At 38.4% G+C, this 26599-nt stretch overlaps 1 protein-coding gene across 1 annotated transcript in view; it reads right to left on the bottom strand.

The window, feature by feature from the left end:
• The window catches only part of LOC123541300 (F-box only protein 9-like), a 53530-nt gene that overhangs the window by 16276 nt on the left and 10655 nt on the right, over positions 1–26599 (bottom strand). The window contains exons 2-12 of the mRNA XM_053525990.1: positions 14367–14478; positions 13112–13215; positions 10354–10411; positions 9429–9537; positions 4782–4835; positions 3624–3645; positions 2886–2987; positions 1823–1884; positions 1329–1414; positions 689–802; positions 327–445 (exon numbers count right to left, since the gene is read on the bottom strand). Of these exons, the coding sequence (XP_053381965.1) occupies positions 327–445; positions 689–802; positions 1329–1414; positions 1823–1884; positions 2886–2987; positions 3624–3645; positions 4782–4835; positions 9429–9537; positions 10354–10411; positions 13112–13215; positions 14367–14478 (942 nt within the window). The remainder of the gene's footprint in view (positions 1–326; positions 446–688; positions 803–1328; positions 1415–1822; positions 1885–2885; positions 2988–3623; positions 3646–4781; positions 4836–9428; positions 9538–10353; positions 10412–13111; positions 13216–14366; positions 14479–26599) is intronic.

Below are 26599 nucleotides of genomic sequence, written 5' to 3'. Positions count from 1 at the left end.
GGGCAGAGTTAATTAAGCATCTTCCAAGACATTCAACAAATAACCTCTGAATTGATAATGCTATCCTCGGCTGACAGAGCTAATTGGTTTGATAATTCTATCAAAAAGTATCAGGTATGTCCATAAAGGTTTTATAGCTACAGTTTCACCAGGCTTCAAGCCTTTGAGACCAGTCTCACAATATAAACTTGCCATTGGACAATTTTAAAACTGTGTTTGACAAGCAACCAATCAGATGCTGAAGTTTTCAGACTGGTTTTCTGTATATCAAAGGAAGTTTACTCTATTCCACATTCAGACTTTTGTATATATCAAAGATAGCTTACTCTATTCCCTGAGAGTTTATAGACACCTTTCATCATGCCAGGTATCGTCACATGTGAGTATTTAAACTTAGGCAACGTCACAAGTGGGTCCTCAGGGCTTGTCATCATCAGCACTTTACCTGAAATTGTGATCAATTTGTAAATATGTAAGATTCATTTCTTCTAATTATGACAAGATGTATAGGAAAATTTAAGCATATTATGGTTAAATGCTGGTTCATTGATTTTTTTTTTTATAAAAGGCAAAACAATCTGTGTTTCTTAAAGTTGCCCAGTATAAAATTTCTTCCTTATGTCTTAACCTGAAATATATTCGAAAGCATACCTTGACCATTCTCCTACATTAGTTAAGCTTAACTTACCTTCAGAAAAGAATCGTATGTATCGGTAATACTCTATGTTATGCCAGGGACTGTAAAATCCGTCCAAACTTTTCTCTCCCTGTCGGACATATGACATCTTGCTGATGTAACATCCTGAATTTAAAACATAACATTCTATAAAATTAAATCAGAAAATTTTTAAAGGGATTTATTTTTGTTATATTTGTTTATTCACTGTTTTGTTATTTAAACTATCTGTCTTCATGATAACTGTGAAAATACTATGAATGACATAAACAATACATTTAACAAGTTGGTCATATACCACAAGTATTCTACCAAGCTCACCATTGCCAATTTCAAATCTTGACAACTTTAAGCATTGTGGAAATACCTGATTTTACAGTAGGTGTTTTGAAATTTCAGAAATACGAAAACAGTTTTTTAGCTGTTTTCAAACTTTTCACTTCTTTTTTTTGGGGGGGGGGGAACTATCCATACATATGTACTGATGTGACTAGATGACCTGAAAAAACTCCCAATGTGGTTTATACCCATATAAACGCACAAAAATTAGCATTTAATTCTCAAACATTTTCATGTATAGACTGAGAGATTTGCTTCAGATTAAAAAATTATAAAATTTCATCTCAACAATAAAGAAATGAAACATAAATACCAACAAACTGAAGATGTGGACGCTCTATGTACATGTTTCTCCACAAACTGTATTTTTTCACCTTCCCAGTGTTGGAACCCCACACCCTGAAAATTGTAACACTTAACAATATTATTTTGTAAATGTAACAATTGGCAGAATGGAACACGGCAATGTTTTAATGTGTTTTACTTATTCATTTTTGCACAATTATTACAGTTACTTTATGCTACATGAATAACTCACACTTTTTGGAAAATTAAACCAGTACTGATGGCTTATGAAGGAGTGTAGCTGGGCCCCTCGCCCAGTTTGAATCAGTTTTCTCAAGTGGCAAGTGTATCATTACCAATCCTGTTTACAGCGTTAAAGGCTCGAATTTAAGCAAACAGGAAAGTCACAACAAAGGCTGGCTGGTTTCATGGAGGGAACTCGCTGAAATGTTTGTTATTTTCATTACTGTAAGTAACTGACAGCCAAACATTTCAAGACATGCAATTCAAATTTAGACATACCTGAGACAGGCAAGCCTCCATAGTTCTTCATCCCTGGCACATAGATAGAAACCTCGACATACCTACAACAGAAAAAATACTTGTTTGTTTTCTTTGAACTAAATGATTTCAACTGGTCTGTGAAGACATCTGAAAGCTTATGTGAACCATTCACAAGTCTGGTACCAAACATAAGGAAAACAAGGGTGCCAGACTGTCACAAAATACGCTCGTCATCAAACTTGGCCTTATTCAAGGGGCATAATCCAAGAGTGCCTTGGGTGATTGGCTGGTTATCGAACTTGGTCGAGATACTATTGTTAGCAAGTTTGGTGAAGATCTGATGAAAACTGTTCGACTTAGAGAGCAGACATGCTTTGGACGCCGCTGGCCAAGGGTGTTCACATAATACGCCCCGCTCTTTCTGAGACGGGCGTATAAAAATTGCTGTATAAGGGCTTTCTTCACTTCCCTCAGCCCCTCCATCCATTTCATAATCATTTTCCACTTTTTAGTGCAGTTATGCAGGAAACCATTTATCAGCAACATAAGATTTACATTGTCAGCAACATTTTATACACCATTCCTCAAATGTAAGCAGTCCTGGTTGAAAATTCAAACTAATCAATATTGAATATAGGTCACTAGTATGTTACGGGTAATAACATTCTAGAATAATTGTGTACTTTTTCAGAAACTGATTTTCTTCCAGTTTTAGGTAACAGAGTGCAATGTTTCACGATCAAGATGGCAATAAATTCATAGAAATAAACTAGATGTGTATCAAACTAGGTGTGTATCAAACTAGATGTGTATCTGCAGGACACGGGTGCCCCATTCCTGTCACTGACCAGAGAAAATCATGGCAGTTATGGAGTAAAATAGCTGCATGAGATTCAGTTTGGTACAACTGGGATGAATGATCAGTTTTTTTTTACAGCATGTTAGAATGAAAACAAACAATCCCTTTCCAGTATTTATCTTCTGATTTACCATACTTCATGGCAACCATGATGAATCAGACAATAAACAATGCAGAGGCCCTGTTCACTTCATAAGAAGACATTGCCTTTAAATGACATACCGCAGAAATACTCTCCAATGATTTCATGTCAAGCTGTGAGGACACAACCCATTTGAAGATATAAATCAGCACTTCCACTGGTAGAGCAGATATGTGACAGGCCTGAAATAAACAACATATGAAATGATCTCACAATGCTGAAAATCTGAACCACTTTTTCAAGATGACATAATCTTAAATTACTTGTATTTTACTGTTACAGAGGAACCCCTTTCACAGGGCAGCCATCAGACAAAGTTTAGACTACATTGAGCAGGATTTTCAGTTTGTGTATGGAATGTAAGCTATATAGTACAGCAGAGTTATAAAATAACCAGGAAATCAGATGCATTTAAAAGCCTGTTCCAGTTTGTTATTTCATGAAATAACAACATTAATCTTTTTACATATTAGATACAATTAGCATGAATTCAGGCTGTCTTAATTTCAAGAGTTACTTCGTATTGATACAAAAGGGTTCAATCTCAAAAAAATTGTTAGATTTCAAGAATAGAGCAGTACCGTTTTACAAGGATATTTTTGCACTTGAAATTTCTTGACATTAGTACTTACAAATAAGGATCAAGTATACTACAAGAAATAATGACAAGATAAATGAAAACAAACTTTACACGAGTATCACAATTTAATGTTTACAGTCCAGATAATTTTGTTCTTGGTTTAACACTATTTTGTCAACAGTATTTCAGTTATGTAAAGGCGGGCAGTTAACCTAACCAGCGTTCCTGGATTCTGTACCAGTAGGCCTACAAACTTTTTTCTGCAAATAACTGCCAAGTTCTTCACATGTATGAACAAGGGGACCATGATGGTCCTGAATCGCTCACCTGTCCCCACATAACCCAGTTTTGAACTGAGTATGACGCCGTTTTTCCTATTATTTAACATAGTGACCCAGTTTTTGAGCTCATGTGACCCAGTTTTGAACTTGACCTAGATATCATCAAGATAAAAATTCTGACCAATTTTCATGAAGATCCATTGGAAAATATGGCCTCTAGAGAGGTCACAAGGTTTTTCTATTATTTGACCTAGTTTTTGAAGGCACGTGACACAGTTTTAAACTTGACCTAGATATCATCAAGGTGAACATTCTCACCAATTTTCATGAAGATCTCATGAAAAATATGGCCTCTAGAGAGGTCACAAGGTTTTTCTATTTTTATACCTACTAACCTAGCTTTTGACCGCACATGACCCAGTTTTGAACTTGATCTAGATATCATCAAGATGAACATTCAGATCAATTTTCATGAAGATCCATTGAAAAATATGGCCTCTAGAAAGGTCAAAAGGCTTTTCTGTTTTTAGACCTACTGACCTAGCTTTTGATCGCAGTTGACCCAGTTTCGAACTTGACCTAGATATCATCAAGATAAACATTCAGACCAACTTTCATACAGATCCCATGAAAAATATGGCCTCTAGAGAGGTCACAAGGTTTTTCTATTATTTGACCTACTGACCTAGTTTTTGATGGCACATGACCCAGTTTCGAACTTGACCTAGATATCATCAAGATGAACGTTCTGACCAATTTTCATGAAGATCTTGTGAAATATATGGCCTCTAGAGAGGTCACAAAGTTTTTCTATTTTTAGACCTTCTGACCTACTTTTTGGCCGCACGTGACCCAGTTTCGAACTTGACCTAGAATTTACCAAGATGAACATTCTGACCCATTTTCATAAGATCCCATGAAAACTAAGTGACCTTAGAGATGTCACAAGAAGTTTTATGTACTGTAACCTAAACGGAGGCGACGATCGAACTCACGTTGTCAACTGTGAACAGATGATCTAAATAACGTGACCAATTATGAAATCTATGGAAAATCCTCACAGGTCACTTTGTACATAGGCTGACAGTTCGAACAGATTGCTCTTTTCAGTCTACCTTAAGGTGTGAAATCTAGTTACCAGGTCAGATTCCAGATCCTCACCATCAAAACTGTAATGTAAGATACACGTGTAACACTGTGCACAACATTATCAACAGATGGCCTGTAGCTGGATTTATTTTGCTTAAGGTATGACCTGTGTAAAAGTGTACCTCCTTTTGAAGAGTATTCAATTCATACAATAAACCTACTTTGACAAGTTTTTCAAGGGGCATAGGTTCAAGCCCAACTAGGACCAAATTATTTTTTCGTTATTTTGCTAGTAAGTTTTTACTTCTTTTCAAGACCTATTATTGATTTATTGTACAAAAGTGAAAATATTTCATTTAATAAGTGATTTCTTGCTGTTCAAAATGAATTTACCGCTGAAACAGAAGGGGGCAGAGTTAGACATCTTTAAAAATACTGAGTTACATGCAGTAAAAGTTCTCTATTTTGCCTTTACTCTTCAGATTACATATTGTGGAAGAAATGTAGGTAGGTTTTACTTCTGCCCCAAGGTTATTTTTGAATGAAGTGAGCAAAATTTATATCAGTCTCACATGACTCGACCTTAAATACATTTTCAATGTTGGAGTTAGAATTCTGTATCATTAAATCCTTTTACTTGAGGCACCCTAGAAAAAAAATGATTTTCACAGTTTTATTTTGTATTTTATAATTGTTTACCAATAGTTTGAACTTTCTTTTATCAAGATTGATGGTAAACTGAATTCTCTGCAAATGTTTTGGACAGTGGCCATCACTTTGAACTTTGTCTCTACTTGAGCTTGAGGAAATATCATGGCATTGCATTATACAAAATCTATAAAAAAAAAACGGCATGGTAAAAGTTGCTTAAATTTTGCATACAAGTCTCTCACTGGATACATTATATTGCTGTAACACTGTTTTGAAAATTTAAAATATTCACCATTAGGTGGGTCATACCTTAAATTTTATATTATAAAACAGATTATAAAATAAGATATAGTTATATAAGATATATTACAACTTTACTGGTCCATGGTGTTATTATGACTTTACTGGTCCATGGTGTTATTATGACTTTTACTGGTCCATGGTGTTATTATGACTTTACTGGTCCATGGTGTTATTATGACTTTACTGGTCCATGGTGTTATTTTGACTTTCTTGGTCCATGGTGTTATTATGACTTGACTGGGCCAAGGTGTTATTATGACTTTACTGGTCCATGGTGTAATAATGAGGTCCATGCTATTATTATGACTTGACTGGTCCATGGTGTTATTATGACTTTATTAGTCCATGCTATTATTATGACTTGACTGGTCTATGGTGTTATTATGACTTTACTGGTCCATGGTATTATTATGACTTGACTGGTCCATGATATTATTATGACTTGACTGGTGCACAATGATAATATGACTTGACTGGTCCATGGTGTTATTATGACGTTACTGGTCCATGGTGTTATTATGACCTGACTGGTTCACGATGTTATTATGACTTTACTGGTACATGATGTTATTACAACTTTACTGGTGTATGACCTTATAATGATTTCACTGGTACATAATGTTATTACAACTTTACTGGTGTATGACCTTATAATGACTTTACTGGTACATAATGTTATTACAACTTTACTGGTGTATGACCTTATAATGACTTCACTGGTACATAATGTTATTACAACTTTACTGGTGTATGACCTTATAATGACTTCACTGGTACATAATGTTATTACAACTTTACTGGTGTATGACCTTATAATGACTTCACTGGTACATGATGTTATTACAACTTTACTGGTGTATGACCTTATAATGATTTCACTGGTACATGATGTTATTACAACTTTACTGGTGTATGACCTTATAATGATTTCACTGGTACATAATGTTATTACAACTTTACTGGTGTATGACCTTATAATGACTTTACTGGTACATAATGTTATTTTGACTTAACTAGTACATAATGTTATTTTGACTTCATTGGTACATGAAGTCAGCATGACAATATGCATAATTATTTGGACTGTAAATAAAGAAATTATGGTTATATGAATTAAATCCATTCAGTTATAACAAGAGATAGAACAAAAAGCGTAACAAGAGGGTCATAATGACCCTGGATCGCTCACCTGAGTAATATGAGCCTCGTTTCAAATGGCAAACATATGCTAAAATATTAGGAAGGTAGATAAGTAGGTCACATTCTTAGTAACTGAAAGTCTGTTTTAAGATCGGTGTGCAAAACTGTACATGTCATCCAAATTTCAAGGCTGCATCTTAAATAACAAGGAAGTAGGTCAGTAGGTCAAGGTCACAGTCAAGTGATTCCTAATCGCTTGGGGGTCATCAGGTAATTATAATTAAACAGTCAAGGTAATATGATCTGATAATTTTTCCAGTATTTATTCCTGTATAACCCATATAACAGCGGGGCCTCTTTTCACCCCAGGGGCATAATTTTAACAATCTTTTTAGAAATCTACTAGGCAATGCTATATATCATATATCAACGGCCTAGGCCTTGAACTTTCAGACAAGAAGATTTTTTTTCCTATACAAGTCTATGTTAAAGTTGGTTCCCCAAGGGCAGAGCCTCTTTTCACCCTTGGGACATAATTTGAACAAATTCAGTAGAGAAACACTAGGAAAGGCAACATACCTAATACCAAACGTCTAGGCCTTGCATTTTCAAGCAAGAAGATTTTTTAAAGTTTTTTCCAATATGTCTATGTAAAACTTGAGACCCCCGGGGCAGGGCCTCTTTTCACCCCAGGGGCATAATTTGAACAACTTTGGTAGATGACCATAAGGTTATGCTACATACAAAATATCAAAGGCCTAGGTCTTGTGGTTTTAGACAAGAAGATTTTTAAAGTTTTTTACTACATAAGTCTATGTAAAACTTGTGACCCCTGGGGCGGGGCCTCTTTTCATCCCTGTGGCACAATTTGAAAAATTTTGATAGAGGAGCATTAGATGATGTCACACGCCAAATATCAAGGCTCTACGCTTTGCGGTTTTGGACAAGAAGACTTTTAAAGTTTTTCCTTTTGGTTGCCCTGGCAACCAAAGTTCTGTATGGAATTAAATTCTTTGAACAATTTTGAAAGAGGACCACCCAAGGATCATTCCTGTGAAGTCTGGTGCAATTCTGCCCAGTGGTTTTCAAGAAGATTTTTTTAGAAAATGTTGACAGACGGACGACATACGACTGACGATAGCCATTGAGCGGTCACAAAAGCTCACCATGAACCTTTGGCTCAGATGAGCTAAAAACATTATCTAGAGATAGGCCTTAAAATTTTCAGTGATAGAATTACATTAAATAAAGTCTAGAAATTAATTTCCAAGTCCTTGAAATAACCAAAAATGATTTCACAAATGTGAAGTTTATGATAGTTTTGTTAATATCAATAACAGAAGTTTTATTTTTTAATTTAAAGTTGTGATCCACAAAGAATGACAACTCTTGCCTTGGGCTAGTACTTACAAGTAGAGATCTATTAGTTTACTTCCCTTGCAATTACACAATTGAGTGGAAAATGAAAACTGTTTATGACACAATATCATACTTTTTTGCACAACAAAATCATTAAGGATTTATTCATTTGTGTTTGATTTACCCCTCAAGACATGGTTCCTATGATTCTGTCAACTTACATATGGTAAAAAATTAACTTTTAACAAGCCAATAATAAAACGAAGTACCAGTAGGTAAATAATAGTGCAGATAATACAGTTTTGCTTGTATCAAAATGTCACAATAGATCCACTTTTGTAATACAGAACACCTGGTAGGATTAGTAAAGGTGCAATTATATTGATCTCTATTTCCTATGCCTACATGATTATCAAGAATTCTATGTATAAAAGGGACATAATTCAGAGAATATTTCTGCCAGTGTAATAGGTCCTGTCACACATGATATAGGTGATAATGTAGACCAATTATTTTTCATCTGAATCTAATCCGTTCAATAAAATGGTTACAGTGAAAGTGCATCAAAACTTTAACCTAATATTCTTAGCAGAAAGGTAACATAATTTATGAAATATTGGTGCTAGAGTTATGAACCATTTTAAAAACAAATATTTTAAGTCTGATGCAAACTGATTTAGTAATATCAAATTCTGTGTAGAAAGGGGATATAATTCCTGAAATATTGATGCCAGAGTTATAGACCTTGTGTCATATGATGTGTGTGATAATGAGGAACAACAATTTCTTTAATCTAAAGCAAATCCATCAAGTTATTACAGAGATAATTTTAAAAGTGAAAGAGCATCAAAACTTTAACCTAGCTGTGAAAGTGGACATGAAAGCCAGGTTGAGTAGCAAATCCATCAAGTTATTACAGAGATAATTTTAAAAGTGAAAGAGCATCAAAACTTTAACCTAGCTGTGAAAGTGGACATGAAAGCCAGGTTGAGTAGCAAATCCATCAAGTTATTACAGAGATAATTTTAAAAGTGAAAGAGCATCAAAACTTTAACCTAGCTGTGAAAGTGGACATGAAAGCCAGGTTGAGTAGGATAGCTCTCCATATAACTAGTTTAGTGAAGCTACACATTTTAAAGGATGGATTGTCTGTGGAGTGATTTGCATAGTGTGCACAACATATATAAACAACTTCCACACAGTACAGTTTTGTAGCTTACCTATCTACGGAACTTTCACTCTCTGGTCGTTCTCGTGGACTTCTTGGATATTCAATCTTCATCTCAATGTCTGGTACAAGTTGCATAGCACGACGATAGAAATTTACAGCTGAAATATGTACAATTATTGTTAACCTTAACCTGGTGTGGCAAGTGACTCTGCCTCTGCAACCAGTGCAGACAAGGACCACATCCGTGCAGGCTGATCTTGGTCTGCACTGTTTGCTATTCAGTCAGTAAATTTTCAGTGAACACCCCTTTGAATAATAAATCGTACTGCCCAAACTGAATGATAGGTCAGTCCATTTTAGAAATTTAACAGGGAAAATGTTAAAATATTACTATAAAATCATTAAATTATGTGGGCATGAAATTTGATGTTTTTTTTTTTTTCCAAAATGGTAGTTTTAATGTAATACAAATACATGAATCTTAACTTTTGAAGACAAAATGAATAAGAATTTTATCACTTTTTGCTTTTTGAGGTTTTATATCATGGATAGACACAACCTCCACAACAGTATACTTCGTTTGTAATGATAACAATGAAATAATCATCTAGTGATGTTGTTTTTCTAAAAAGTATCTCAATTATGTCATGGCATTACCCTAACCTAGTATTCCTTACATTCTAGCCAGTACTGAACTGTTCTCAATAATTCACTGTCACAGGTGTCATTCAACAGACACCCAGAACAGTCCCCGAACAGGTTGTTTTCAACAACAATAGCCGAGCTGGTAATACGAGCTTTTGTTATTAAGCCAGCTTATAAAATCATTACTTTTTTTTGAACATTTTTAAGTAAACTAAAGATGAAAATCAACTTATTTCATTACTGTATATGTAAATCATAATTAAACAATCATATTTGCGGCATTTTTTTCTCACAATTTTGAAAAAGAATCATAATATTGTGTATTTTACCTTCATAAAGAGATCCTTCTCGCTCAAATTTTGATCCCATTAAAAACAAGGCAGCTGCCTGAAAAGAGAGTCAGTCTTAAATAATGACAAAACTGAAAATGTATTATGAAACTGTGGTTCAGTATTTCCCACTTTGGAATAAAAAGCTTAGTTGTGTTTAAATATGCATGGCTTCCATACCCTTTAACAAGAGGGCCAAAATGGCCCTAGGTCGCTCACCTGATAAACACACCATAACAGTGTAAACATGTTTGACATAGTGATTTCATGGAAACAAATATTCTGACCAATTTTCATTAAGATTGGATAAAAAATGTGGTCTCTTAAGTGTAAACAAGCATTTTCTTCAATTTGACCTAGTGACCTAGTTTTTGAGCTAAGATGACCTATATTCGAATTTGACCTAGATTTGATCAAGGTAATCATTCTGACTAAATTTCATCAACCTCGATTGAAAAATACAGCCTCTATCGCATACAAAACGTTTTTCTTTGATTCAACCTAGTTTTCGACCCCAGATGACCCATTTTCACAATTGGTCTAGATTTCATCAAGGTTATCATTCTGACAAAATTTCATGAAGATCAGTTGAAAAATACAGCCACTATCGCATAAACAAGGGTTTTCTTTGATTTGACCTAGTGACCTACTTTTTAACCCCAGATAACCCATTTTCAAACTCGGCCTAGATTTCATCATGGTTATCATTCTGACCAAAATTCATGAATATAAAATGAAAAATACAGCCTCTATCGTATACACAAGGTTTTTCCTTGAATAGACCTAGTGACCTAGTTTTTGACCCCGGGTGACTCATTTTCGAACTTGGCCTAGATTTCATCAAGGTTATCATTCTGACAAAATTTCATGAAGATCAGTTGAAAAATACAGCCTCTATCGCATACATAAGGGTTTTCTTTGATTTGACCTAGTGACCTACTTTTTAACCCTAGATAACCCATTTTCAAACTCGGCCTAGATTTCATCAAGGTAATCATTCTGACCAAAATTCATGAAGATAAAATGAAAAATACAGCCTCTATCGCGTACACAAGGTTTTTCCTTGATTTGACTTAGTGACCCAGTTTTTGATCCCGGGTGACCCATTTTCGAACTTGGCCTAGATTTCATCAAGGTAATCATTCTGACAAAATTTCATGAAGATCAATTGAAAAAATACAGCCTCTATCGCATACACAAGGTTTTTCCTTGATTTGACCTAGTGACCTAGTTTTTGATCCCGGGTGACCCATTTTCGAATCTGGCCTAGATTTCATCAAGGTAATCATTCTGACAAAATTTCATGAAGATCAATTGAAAAATACAGCCTCTATCACATACACAAGCTTTTTCCTTGATTTGACCTAGTGACCTAGTTTTTGACCCCAGATGACCCATTTTCGAACTCGGCCTAGATTTCATCAAGGTAATTATTCTGACCAAAATTCATGAAGATAAAATGAAAAATACAGCCTCTATCGCATACACAAGGTTTTTCCTTGATTTGACCTAGTTTTTGACCCCAGATGACCCATTTTCGAACTCGGCCTAGATTTCATCAAGGTAATCATTCTGACCAAATTTCATGAAGATCAGTTGAAAAATACAGCCTCTATCGCATACACAAACTAAATGTTGACGGACAGACGACAGACAGACGCCGGACATCAAGTGATCAGAAAAAAAATACAGCCTCTATCGCATACCCAAGGTTTTTCCTTGATTTGACCTAGTGACCTAGTTTTTGATCCCGGGTGACCCAATTTCGAACTCCGCCTAGATTTCATCAAGGTAATTATTCTGACCAAAATTCATGAAGATAAAATGAAAAATACAGCCTCTATCGCATACACAAGGTTTTTCCTTGATTTGACCTAGTGACCTAGTTTTTGACCCCGGATGACCCATTTTCGAACTCGGCCTAGATTTCATCAAGGTAATCATTCTGACCAAATTTCATGAAGATCAGTTGAAAAATACAGCCTCTATCGCATACAAAAGGTTTTTCCTTGATTTGTGCTAGTGACCTAGTTTTTGACCCCGGATGACCCATTTTCGAACTCGGCCTAGATTTTATCAAGGTAATTATTCTGACCAAATTTCATGAAGATCAGTTGAAAAATACAGCCTCTATCGCATACATAAGCTAAATGTTGACGGACAGACGACAGACAGACAGACAGACGCCGGACATCGAGTGATCAGAAAAACTCACCTGAGCATTGCTCAGGTGAGCTAAAAAACAATGCCATATAATCCATACCTTAACCCTTACCTTGCTAAATTTCTGTAATGAACTTGTCCATCTTTTAATTTGGATAGTTCCATTAACTGTTAAAAGGGGTGCTTACCAAAAGATACTAACTGAATGGCAAGAAGTGCTGATTAAGATCTACACTGGTCACAAAGGCAGAATCAGTCGTCTTCAGCATGATAAGGGTTAATTGAAACTACTAAACTGTGACTTCATTTCTTAAATCAAAGTCTCACCACAAGTAATCATTGTTTTGCATGATAATTATGTGATACTCCTTAAACTTACTTGATCAAATCCACTAAAATGTGTATTTTATTTCAATAACATTTTTACTACATTTCTTTCTAATTTTCACCTGTCAAACCTAGCATAAACTCAGTTCACATTTATACAAAACCAGGCAAAGGTCAGATTTATACATACACAGAAAATGACAAATAAAGTTTATCCTGAAAATACTGTTGTGAAAAATGCATGTTAAACTTTATAAAGGGAGCTAACCTCTTTTTCCTTCTCACTTTCATCAGATTCTCCAGGACTAGCCTTGCTTGCATTATTTCCCTTTAGTTCTGCCTGCCACTGCTGCCTGAACTGTTCCAACTGACCTATGTAAGATAAAAAAAAACACATTTATATCCAACACTAGAATTGTGTCCATAGGACATGGATGCCCCAACTTACTGCACCATCCTCTATATAGCAAACGTTTTAGAACAGACCATCTTCACATGAAGGATGTTCGACTAAAAGATTGAAGCAAATTGAATTCAGATAAGGTTGTGCATCTGAGCAACTTTGAATCCATTCCTTTAAAAGTGTATGAGTAGTTGAACACACCAAATTTCTTCACTATGACCTATTTTGTGAAATTAAGAAAGGGCCATAATTCTAGAAAATATTCTCACAGAAAAAAGTCCATTATTTATTGTCATCTTCATATCAAAGTCTTTCATCTGTGAAACCTATAAGCATATCCTCTTATCAAAAGTGTTTGTGGAGTTGGACACACAAGATTTTTCTTTATATTCTATATAGCAAAACTAAGGGCCATAGTTACAGTAAAAATAGTCACACCAAAAGTTCCTTCCATTACATCAAACTTTTTCATCTGTGAAAGTTTGAAGCAAATCAGGCTAATAGTGTGGGAGGAGTTGGACACACAAGATTTCAGGATGTACGGATGTACAGACAGTAGCAACGATATATGCCCGCCACATAAATGTGGAGGCATAAAAATGTACCCTTCTTACAACAGATTGATGATTTTTGTTGCTGGAGAGACACTGACAAATTTTAAATGTTTAAGATCAGGTTTTGGCCCTACAAATGGTTACAGGCTAAAAGTTTAGGAGACCAGTCTCAAAATGCAATCTTGCCATTGGTCAATTTCAAAATTATGCTTGAAAACAACCAATCAGATGCTGGTAGACTGGTCTTCACTATAATTATAACCTAAGAACATAGTAGTTTGCCTAGGACCCCAGTAATATTCTGTTTATCACTTTTACTATCTATTTTATAATTTACTTATTGACATGTAATAATGATTTTTACATTATATTTAAAATGGTATTAAACATTGCTCAAGCATACAACCTGTAGGAAACAGTTATCTTTTCTTTTAATTCTTAACCCCAGAAATTATACAGTAGTGCCTAGTAAAATTTGTGGTTGCCCGGACAATAGGACAAACTTGTCCCCACAGATTTTTGACGTGGGGCAAGTGGACATAGATTGTATCACTGCATATACTTACTTTCTACATCTGGCGGTTCATCTGTTTCATCCAACACTGCAATCTCATCTTCAAATTCTCCTATCTCCTCAGTGCCTCTTTGCAACAAACTTGGCACGTCTTCGTCAAATTCCTGAAAGACAACAAAGTCATGAAAAGAAAAGCATACAGTGTATCGATCCTGTCCTAGTAAACAGCAATGCCATAATAAATCTATCTATATATGGCATATTTAAAATTAGGCATGAAGTTAAAAATATCATCCTTTAAAATGGTTCAAACTAGTTCTGTCTACCATTTAACTTACTAGCACTACTGTGAAATCATTAATATTCTAGGGGGACTAATTTTCGTGGATTTCGTGGTTGAGTCAATCCACGAATTTAATACCAACAAACAAGTAAAATTCTCATTCACTTTATGTTAAAAATACGAAATCCACGAATTCATATCCCCACGAAATTGCTGTTTTGACCAAAACCACGAAATTTCATGCCCACGAAAGTAAATGATTTTACAGTATTTTCATTTTCTGATGGTTGCATGTGTAACACGATACGGTCTTCTTCAAAACATTTTTATTATGTTATTAGCCTTGTCATGAGAAAACCAACATAGTGGCTTTGCGACCAGCTTGTGCATCCGCGCAGTCTGGTCAGGATCCATGCTGTTCAATTTTAAAGTCTACTGCAATTAGAGAAACCGTTAGCGAACAGCATGGATCCTGACCAGACTGTGCGGATGGTTTTTCAGATATTGTTGTTTAAACTCTATATTTTACCTTAATTTTATTATTGTGACCTAGTCTAGTGAACATTGGTTAAGAAGTACTCATGCAAGTTAGAGAGGTTTTATGCTGTAAATTTTGAACATTTGGTTTTTCAGATATTGTTGTTTAAACTCTATATTTTACCTTAATTTTATTTATCAAACAAACCTTATTTTAACTCTGAAGATCATTAGTAAATAGATTAGATTTACTGTATCATATATTGCGCAATGCCACATTGAGAAACTCACATTGTGTACTACCCCAGCCTTGATAGCAGGGACACTGTCACTTTTTGCAATTTTGAGTAATTCAAGGGTCATAACTCTGAAGATATTGATCATAGCTGGCTGGTTATCAAACTTGACCTATTTTTAATAAACAAGAGGGCCAAGATGGCCCTAGGTCGCTCACCTGAGAAACACACCATATCAGTGTAAACATGTTTGACCTAGTGATTTCATGGAAACAAATATTCTGGCCAATTTTCATTAAGATTGGACCAAAATGTGGTCTCGAGTTTAAACAAATATTTTCTTAGATATGACCTAGTGACCTAGTTTTTGACCCCAGATGACCCATATCCACATTTGACCTAGATATTATCAAGGAAATCATTCTGGCAAAATTTCATGAAGATCAATTGAAAAATACAGTCTCTATTGCATACACAAGGTTTTTCTTTGATTTGACCTAGTTTTTGACCCCAGATGACCCATATTCGTACTCAGTCTAGATTTCATCAAGGCAATCATTCTGACCAAATTTCATAAAGACCAATTGAAAAATACAGTCTCTATCGCATACACAAGGTTTTTCTTTGATTTGACCTAGTGACCTAGTTTTTGATCCCAGATGACCCATATTCAAACCTGACCTAGATATTATCAAGGAAATCATTCTGGCCAAATTTCATGAAGATCAATTGAAAAATACAGTCTCTATTGCATACACAAGGTTTTTCTTTGATTTGACCTAGTGACCTACTTTTTGACCCCAGATGACCCATATTCGAACTCAGTCTAGATTTCATCAAGGCAATCATTCTGACCAAATTTCATAAAGACCAATTGAAAAATACAGTCTCTATCGCATACACAAGGTTTTTCTTTGAAAAAAAATGTGGTCTCTTGAGTTTAAACAAATATTTTCTTAGATATGACCTAGTGACCTAGTTTTTGACCTCAGATGACCCATATTCAAACTCGATCTAGATTTCATCAAGGCAATCATTCTGACATAATTTCATGTAGATACTGAAAAATACAGCCTCTATTGCATACACATGGTTTCTCTTTGATTTGACCTAGTGACCTTGTTTTTTACCCCAGATGGCCCATATTGGAAATTAATCTAGATTTTATCAAGGCAATCATTCCAACCAAATTTCATTAAGATCAATTGAAAGATACAGCTTCTGTCGCATACACAAGGTTTTTCTTTGATTTGACCTAGTGACCTACATGTAGTTTTTCACCCCAGATGACCCATATTCGAACTTAACCTAGATTCCATCAAGGCAATTATTCTGACCAAATTTCATGAAGATCAAGTGAAAAATACAGCATCTATTGCTTACAAAAGGTTTTTCTTTGATTTGACCAAGTGACCTACTTTTTGACCCCAAATGACCCATATTCAAACTCGACCTAGATTTCATTAAGACAATCATTTTGACCAAATTTCATGAAAATCAACTGAAAAATACAGTCTCTATCCCATACACAAGGTAGAGATAGGCCCTAATATTTTTAAAACTGAAGGCAACCAAGTTATTTTTATTTTAATTTGTATCATATGTAATGCTTAATAAATGGACAAGTTTGAAAGAAATATCTTCGTTATCGGCTAGAATGCACTTTACTGGTACGCACTTCCTTCTAGGATTTTAAAAGGCAGGATGTGCTCGTTACAATCATTTAAATAAATTGTAACAATAACCTATTGCAGTGCCTGTCCGGTCTGGTCCAACATACGTGAGGATAGCCCTACCGGAAGCCGAAAAGGGTGATTTCCTGCGGAGCGTTCCAGCCGGCTAGACGTCCTCTATAACACAACCCTGCCTGTAGGGAACATCTACAACTGTATACTACTCTAAGGTTATTGGTAAGTTGTCTTTGGCTATATTGAATAATCACCAATTACAATATTATATTGGTGGCAGCGGTGATTTAGAGCCCAATTTCGTCGACCAATAAATCGCTACCTAGCAGATTTTGATTTTTAGATTCGGCAATTTTGCCCATCTAAAAACTTTGTAATTCGGGTGAGATAAAGGACCAAGGGGGGCGTAATTGTATTTAGACGATTACGTTCTTGGTCAGATACATTTAAAATTTTATTTTGAGTGTATTTCGTCGAATAATTTAAATAATTATTCGAATCTCGCGGATTACTGTCTGCGCATGCACCATCGGAAATCCAGGAAGTTGGCATTTCGGTTTCCTTTGGTGAACTTTCAGGATCCATAAAAGGTATATTTTTTGGATTAGTCTGGAATTGAAATAATAAATTTATTTCTATATTGTTTGTTGTTATTCTTTTGATTTTTTATCGAAGATGGCACAGAAAGAAGATTCAAAAGGTAAGCCTTTTGCTATAGAAGTAAGTGCACAGGTGGTCCCAATTAATTTTGCGACACTTGAGCAATTGAAAACATTACCGGGCATAAATGAAAAAATTGCCAAGGCACTTTTGTCCGTTCGTGAGGCTACTGGGAATTTAACCCCAGAAACGCTGTCGGTAATTTGCCGTAAGAAATTTACGGAATTAGAGCTGGGTAAAATTGATTTTACCCGGAATAAAATGTGGGTACAGGTAGAAGGTGATGAACAGGCTAAGACTCCTAAGGAGCCTAGCATAGCATCACGTATAAAGGCCGAAGGTATAAGGTCTGCTCATGCTAGACCTGGGGTTTCGCCAGTAAAGGCCATCCCCAGACCTATTTATATGTCTGCAATGGCTCAAAAGGAATTTCAAAGTAAATTTCAGCCATTGTTGAAAAGTCCGGCCGAATTTGTATCTGCAACACTGGCGGGCAGGAGTAAATTACAGGTACCGAGGACGAAATTAAAGTTCGACCTTGGTGAAACTAGCACCCCTAAAGAGGGTGATGGTAATGCGAAAGCAACCAAACCATCGCCAAAGTTAGAGGTGAGTGCTGACTATAGTAGGACAAGGAAGTCAATAAGTTCCTTGCCAAAGCATCTGACATTTGACGGTAAAGGCAGCTGGGAGGCTTTTGATTTAAAGTTTACCAGATATGCAGAGGCCTGCGGATGGTCAGATGTAGAAAAATTTGATGGCTTGTGCTGGGCACTAACTGGTAAAGCTATTGAATATTATGTATTAATACATGATAGAGCGGACGTGAACTCGTATAAGAGTTTACGTAGTAAACTGGAAGCGCGTTTTGGGGAACAGGAGCTGCCTGTAGCAGCTCAAACACAATTTCAACAAGCTTGCCAGAATGATGGTGAATTGTTGGATGATTATGCAGACCGGCTTTTGACTCTTGCGGCGAAAACATTTAAAAGTCTGCCAGATTCATTTGTGACCAATCAGGTCATAAATCGTTTCTGTCAGGGCCTACTGGATAAGGATGCTGGACAGAATGTGTTCATGCTTAATCCTCCGAGCATCCAACAGGCTAAACAGATGGTTCGAAAGTACCAACAGAGACATTCGGCCATATATGATAAACCAAAACGCGAAAGCAAGCGGCGTGAATCTGAACGAGTTTACGCTGTGAGTGAAGGATCCGGAAGTGCTAGAGAAGCACCGGATAATAGAACTGTCATGGAGGCAATTAAACAATTGCAACAAACATTTGATAAAGTCATGGCAGTTAAGCACAACCGAGATAGGCCAAAGCCTAAAGCTAAGAAAGGGCGTTTTCGGTGTTATGGGTGCGGCAAGGAGGGACATTTCCGCCCGGACTGTCCAAAGAAAAGAACCGATCAACAGGATCGGTTAACTACAAAGGGTCGGACAAAGCAGTGGCACCCCGACCCTAGATAAATTCCCTGTTCCGGAAGAACAGAAAGACCACTGTAATAGCACTTGTAATAACCAGGTTAAGGTGGAGGTTGAATCTGATCTTGAGCATGTTGTTGTATGCCAGGTAAAGTCGGCCTCTCAATTTTCCATGGGAATTCAAGTGGGTGATCAACCGGTAAAAGCAATTGTGGACACTGCTGCCCAGGTCACAATTATTTCAGACAAGGTCTATAATTCCTTGCGGCATAAGCCCCCTAAGGTCAAAGAGGTTAAACTTATGACTGCTGGGAGGGAGTTATGGTTAAACGACTACATTGTTGGCCCTGTCCGGTTGAAAATGGGATCGAAATGGTATAAGGAGAATGTATATGTTGCCCCAATAGAACAACAAATATTGTTAGGTTTTGACATTCTCTGTGATAAAGGCCAATCGATTTTAGACATGGGTAGGGGTATAATAATCTTTGACGGCATGCACACAACTCTTGATGTTGATAGCATAAACGGTTTTCCTTCAGTGTCCAGGGTTACTGTGGCTAAACGCAGGGTTATTCCGCCTCATTCGGTGGCCCATGTAAAATGTAAAATGGACACAGAACTTATTATGTCATTGAGCCATTAGACCAGTCTAAGGTATGGAAGCCTAGGGTGGTCAGGGAAGGGTTCACTGATCCAGTAGTTTGTGTTGTTAACCCCACAGATAGGTATAAGTTTAACTGGTATAAGTTAATTTCAAAGGGATCTGAGATAGGGAGAGCTTATCCAGTGTCCGAAATTATTGAAGTGGGGAAGGAGGATGAGGAGTATAAAATAAATCAGATTTCTGATCTGGGTTGGCAACAGGACACTGTTCCTAGGCCGGAGAGTGATAGTGCTCTCCCGCCCCACCTTCAGCAAGTATACTCCGATTCATGTGAACATTTGAATGAAGAGCAACAGCAGCAGTTGGCTCAGTTGCTTATTGAGTACCAAGATGTGTTTGCTCAAGATGAGTTTTGTCTTGGAAATTTTACTGCAATGAAACATGTTATTGAAACAGGTAATGCCGAACCAGTTAAACAACGCATGAGGGGCATGCCTGTGTATTTTGCTGGTGAGGAAGAGGCCCATCTCAATAAAATGTTAAAGGCAGGGGTCATCCAAGAGTCAATATCTGACTGGGCTTCCGCCCCAGTACTTATCCGGAAAAGGGACGGCACAGTCAGATGGTGCATTGACTATAAAGCTTTAAAGGAAAAATCTCAGAAAGATGTGTTTCCTTTGCCCTTAGTGGATGACTGTCTAGACACTCTGTCCGGGAGTGTATGGTTTTCGAAGCTTGATGCTAACTCTGCCTACTGGCAAGTTCCCATCAGGGAAGAAGACCAGAAAAAGACAACAAAATATGGTCTTTTTGAGCATGTGCGAATGGGATTTGGTCTATGTGGAGCACCAGCTACATATGCCCAAATTATGAATTTAGTCCTCCGAGGCCTAACATGGAAAGCGGTGTTAGCCTTTCTGGATGATATAGTAGTGCTTGGTAAAAGATTCAGAGACCATATGGTTAATCTGAAAGAGGCCTTGCAGAGGTTTCGCACATACAAGCTGAAAATGAGGCCCAAGAAATGTATCTTTTTTCAGAAAGATATAGAATTCTTGGGAAGGAATGTCAGTGGCAATAGCTTAGCTATGTCTAAGACTGACATTGAAGTGGTCCAGCAATGGCCGGTTCCAACATGTGCAAAGCATGTAGAACGGTTTATGGGCTTAGCGAACTACCATAGAGGCTTCGTTAAGAATTTTTCGAAGTTAGCTGAACCTCTATATGCTGTGACAGGCCAACGTCAGTTTGTATGGCGGGAAGAGCAGGCTAAAGCTTTTGAAGCTTTAAAAGAAGCTCTGACGCAGTCGCCTGTGTTGGCCTTGCCAACCGAAACTGATAAATTTATCCTGGACACGGATGCCTCTAATAATTCTATTGGAGCAGAATTACTTCAGGTCCAGGATGGCAAGGAGAGGTCATTGCATATGGTAGTTATGCTCTTACAAAAGAGCAGAGAAATTATTGTGTCACAAGAAAGGAGCTGCTTGCTGTAGTTAGATTTACCAGGCAGTTCAGACACTATTTACTTGGCAGACCGTTTATTGTACGGACTGACCACTCGAGTTTAAGGTGGTTAATGGGGTTCCGAGAGCCTCAAGGTCAACTGGGGAGATGGCTAGAGGAGCTGTCTCAGTATAATATGGTGCTGCAGCACAGGGCAGGTCGTGAGCATGGTAATGCTGACGCTTTGTCTAGAATGCCGGCTGAGGATGGGCATTGCCAAGAGTATCATGCTGGTATATGACTGGAACAGTTGCCTTGTGGCGGGTGTAAATATTGTAAGAAGGCCCATGAAAGTTGGGAAAACTTTTATGAAGAAGTAGACGACGCAGTGCCATTGGTAAATAAGGGTAACCCAGACAATATCTCTGTGGGTGGCCATTACGAAGCATCTGGGAAGCCTGGGACCAACAAAGGCATGGGAACGACTGTCTACAGGTATCAAGACGGAACCGCCACTAATACTGAAGGTGTGGCAAGCCAGCCCTTGCAATAGAAGTCTCAGATGCAGAATGCATTTCTGAGAGTAGCCTACCAGATGAAGTAATTTTATCTGGCATGGATGTAGACCACTCTGGGGGAGTAAGCCCTATTGTGGTAGATATGTTCAGGGATGCTGTAGAACTTATTCCCTGGGAGGTGTCTGAGCACAGCCCAGGAACTGAAGTTACAAGCATAAATATGGTAACCACGAGGAAGGGAGCCAAAAATCAGACTGAGGCGGGTAGGGGTCTCGGTAATAAAGTAGATTCTGGACAATCAGGTTCAGTGTCTGTTAGATGGTGTTTTATACCAGAATGACTCAGAACAAGATGACATTCGTCTTGTTATACCAGAAAGCCTGAAAGAGGAAGCTATAGCACTCAACCATAGACTTCCATCTTCGGGACATCAGGGTGTGAAACGTACTAAGGAGAGGGTTAAGGAGAAATTTGTCTGGTATGGGTTAGGCAGGCACGTTCGACAGTACATGTTGCAATGTGAAACCTGTAATCAGAATAAGAAAGCCGATCGGCAAGGAAAGTGCCGACTGACTGAATACCAGGCAGGTTCGCCCATGGAAAGAGTACATATTGATTTCCTAGGTCCCTTACCTAAAACTCCTAGGGGCAATGAGTATGTGCTTATGATGGTGGACCAGTTCACCAAATGGGTGGAATGTATACCACTCCCTAGTCAGTCCGCAGAAATTACTGCACGGGCAGCTGTGGACGGTTTCTTTACAAGGTTTGGAGTGCCCTTTGAGATATTTTCTGATCAGGGCAGAAAGTTTGAATCGAAACTGTTTACGGAGGTCTGTAAAGTTCTTGAAATACACAAAGCAAGGACTACTCCGTATAGACCTTCTGCCAACGGTCAGGTAGAAAGGTATAATCGCACTCTGATGGATGCGGTTAGATGTTTCATAGGCAAATCACAAAACCAGTGGGATTTGCACCTTCAGCAAATAGCCGGAGCGTTGAGATCATCTGTGAACCGTATGACCGGGTTTACAGCCAATAAGTTAATGTTAGGTCAGGAGGTCAATGCGCCTGCTCACCTAATGTTTCCTCAGCATCTGGGTAAAGGCCAATCCCCTAGTGATCACTCAGATGAATTGGTTCAAAAGTTGCGGGAGGCACATGATATAGCCCACAAAATGATGAAAACTTCCTCAAAAAGAATGAAGCGCAATTATGACTTGCGTTTACTTGAGAGGAATTATAAGGTAGGAGATAGGGTTTACCTACTTGATACTGTGGTATTGAAGGGTAAATGCCGCAAGCTCTGTCCACCATGGAAGGGACCCGAGGTGATAGTATCTAAATTGTCATCATTCCTTTTCCGTGTAAAACTAAGAAATGCTGTTTTAGTGGTAAACCATGATAGACTAAAACAGTGTAGGGACAGAGAAGTGCCACGGTGGATTAAGCACTGGGAGCAAAATCCAGGTGACATAACTGCTGCTAAAGGCAGCGATAGAGTCTACTGCTTATGTCGAAAGCCATGACAGGGTAGATTTATGATCCAGTGTGATTTCTGTAAAGAGTGGTTCCATGGGTCCTGTGTGAACATAACGGCTTCAGATGCACTAGACATAAATCAATACAAGTGTCCGGACTGTCTAAAAAGAGTGAGGACTCAAAATTGATCATTTTTTGGGTCTATTTTCAGAATCATGGCTGAAGAATACCGGGACGGTCTGGGCAGGGTAATGAAGGTGCTCAAGATGGGCAACCTAATGAACCCAAAGGAGTTGGCTGTAAAAATCACCTCTAGTAAGTGACCGAACAGGTTTGAAATCCTGTTGGACCATGTCCGTGAAGCCAGAACCAGGCATAAGTTTAGTTGGTTAAGGGATCTGGCCAGGGAGTTAGACATTCTACAGTGTCACTCCCATGAGTAGATTTCCCAGAATGTGAGCCGTTTGGGGCCCATTCATAAATCCAAGTGGCAGGATGCCCCACGTGAACAGAGTAGGGACATCCGATCAAAGACAGGTCCGGCTATTGAATGGACTGGTGAGAATCTCGAGTTGGTCCCTCCGGCAGAGCAGCAATTGCTTGTTGGGGGAGAGGCTGACAGCGAGTCAGAATCGGTTTCTTCTGGAACTGCCGAAAAGTTGTTGGGAGGTAACAGCCCAACAAAACCCTCAGGCAGTGGGAAGCCGGTTAGTCCGGTTAAGCCTCGTCCGCGTGAGCGAGACGAGAGTAAGACCCAGCACAGTGCTTCTGGGACAGGGCAGGTTCCGCAAGGCCCTGTTTCTAGAAGTCCGGCAGAGAGGGCACTAAGACCTTCTGTTCGGCAAGACAAGCCTCAGCTAGTCATTACTGTGCCGGGTAAGGGGAAGCAGCCTGCTGGTCCGGGGAAAGGGTCCCATGTTAAAGGCCGTTCAGTTCAGCATTCGCTGAGTGAAGAAACCCTTGCATAGAGGCCAAAGCTGTCTTTGGGAGAAACAGGGCAACCAGGGCATGGCCCTAGGTGTCCGGTAGGAGGATGTGGGGCAGGTGTTAGTCGCAAACATGCGCTTCTCTGTCATTTGCCTGGTGTGTTTAATCTGGCTCTTTCGGGAGATAAAATATCTCAACACAAGTTAAGCGCCCTGAAGCTATGCTGCAGGTGGCTTTTAGGAGCACATCGGGAGCTAAGTGATTTACTGGTCTATCTTGAATCGCTGAGTCCACTATCCTCGGTTGAGCAGCCAGATGCCTCCACTGTGCAGGTAATGGTTGATTTGGGTAGGACTTTGGGGGTGTCGGTTGCTAGGGACGTGATATTAAGACCGGAGGGTAATGATGTCACGGCCTTGGTGCACTGGCGCTTTCTATTGTCATTGATGTCAATGCTAGAGCGACATCAGGTTGAGAAACTTGGACACTTATTTCAGCTGTCCCAGGATGATCAACAGAATCTCCCTAAGTTGCCTGAGGCTTTTGATAGTCATTGTCACCTTGACAGGACTATGAGGGAGTGGGGGATGACTAACCCATCTCTGAAAGAGATGAGTAATCTGAACCCGCTAGAGTCTCACGAGGTTCACCTCATGGGAGTTGTAGGGGTTTTCTGTGACCCTGAGACTTACCCTACACAGGAGGGTATTAAATCATGGTCTGAACAGGGTGTCGTACCGGTCCTGGGACTCCACCCCCGGAAGGCGCTTACCGAGAAACGGTTCAGTAAGCTGGCGGAAGTTCTTCAATTTCTGGAGGTAGCAGGATTGGGGGAGATCGGTCTTGATCGAACTGAACCTGCTGAAAAATGGGCTGAACAGCTCCGCAAGGTTGAGCAAGTCCTGACTTTGCTGCAACCGGAGCATGTGCTCGTTATTCATTGCAGAAGTTTGACAAACCTTTCAGATGAGTCTCTGTTAACTATGTTTTACTTGTTACAGAGTCATCCCTCAGTCAGTAAGGAGCAGCTGATTCACCTTCACTGCTTTACAGGGTCTTTGGACATACATTTGTATTACAGAAATGGTTAGAGGTGTTCCCTATCACTTATGTTGGGTTCACAGTTATGATCTGTATGTCCAATGACTACCTAGCCATGCTCCGGAAACTAGAGTCTTCCCGTTTGCTCCTTGAAATGGATGCTCCTTATTTCAGCCCGCCACGCTGTAAAAAGTCCAATCCCTATATGATTGGATGGGTTGCATCCAGGGTAGCTGAGGCCAGAGGCCAATCTTGGGGTGACCTCCTCAAGTTGGCAAGTGATAACGCAAAAAGACTGTACATTGAGAAGCTCCCTCCAGTCTCAATGTACGGTGATGAGTCCGGTTAAGCCATAGGGGCTCAACCCGGTGTACTGTGGATGAAATGTCCATGGTCACCGGTAGTTGTGGTACTGTGACTGAAAAGCCGCAATACTAGTACTGGTTTTACCCAGGAATCTCTCATATTATTGAGAGTAAGAGACCATGGCTAACTCCCATGGTCTAAGACTACCTCCTTCTATAGGACGGGGAGGAGTGTAGTGCCTGTCCGGTCTGGTCCGACATACGTGAGGATTGCCCTACCGGAAGCCGAAAAGGGTGATTTCCCGTGGAGCGTTCCAGCCGGCTAGACGTCCTCTATTACACAACCCAGTAATCTGCCTGTAGAGAAACATCTACAACTGTATACTACTCTAAGGTTATTGGTAAGTTGTCTTGGGCTATATTGAATAATTGTTACGCGCATATAGCCAATCTGCGCATTTGGTAAATCGCGCAGCGCAAATAACCAATTTGTTATCTGCGCAATGATTTGTAAATCGGGCAACCTTATTATATATATTTCTTATATGCGCGGGGTAACTGTCTTGCGCGTTTGGTAAATGAGTCTGCGCTTTTAACATATGGATGATATCTCCCGATAAAATTGAATATCATTAGAGAATTAGACTTGTAGGCCTACATAAAACTGTTTTAATTTTAAAACTGACGGTGATCAGGCACGCGGAAAGGTGTGAATTGACTGTGCTTAATTTGTAAAGAACATTTTTTAAAGTAAATGAGCGTATTTATGCGGTAATTTCAATGAGATGCTCACGTCCCTGGTAGTTTATGGACTAAACATTTCTGTTGACGATGGTATTAAGAGTCATTTGTCATAGGTGTTAAAAAACTTTAAAATGATACAAAATATCCAAAGAATATTTAATAACACAAGTTTTTTTATTTATTTTTTATTATTTTTTTAACTTTTAAACGCCGTAGCCTGTGCGGGATGTCGATCCAGCGCTAATATCAAATCCTGAAATGACACCGATATTTCAAATATATATTGATCATTTCTTACAGATCGTATTGATATTTTTTAATGTTTTGTAGTACAAAAGAGTAATTTTCGCCAGAACGTGAACGAATTTTTGTTGCTGCGCAAGATGTGTCCTGCGCTAATAGAAAATCTGGAAATTACTCTGATAATATGAACAACTGCC

The sequence above is a fragment of the Mercenaria mercenaria genome, chromosome 16, assembly GCF_021730395.1.
Source record: "Mercenaria mercenaria strain notata chromosome 16, MADL_Memer_1, whole genome shotgun sequence".
Lineage (NCBI taxonomy): Eukaryota > Metazoa > Mollusca > Bivalvia > Venerida > Veneridae > Mercenaria > Mercenaria mercenaria.
This window is presented reverse-complemented; position numbering and strand designations above follow the sequence as displayed.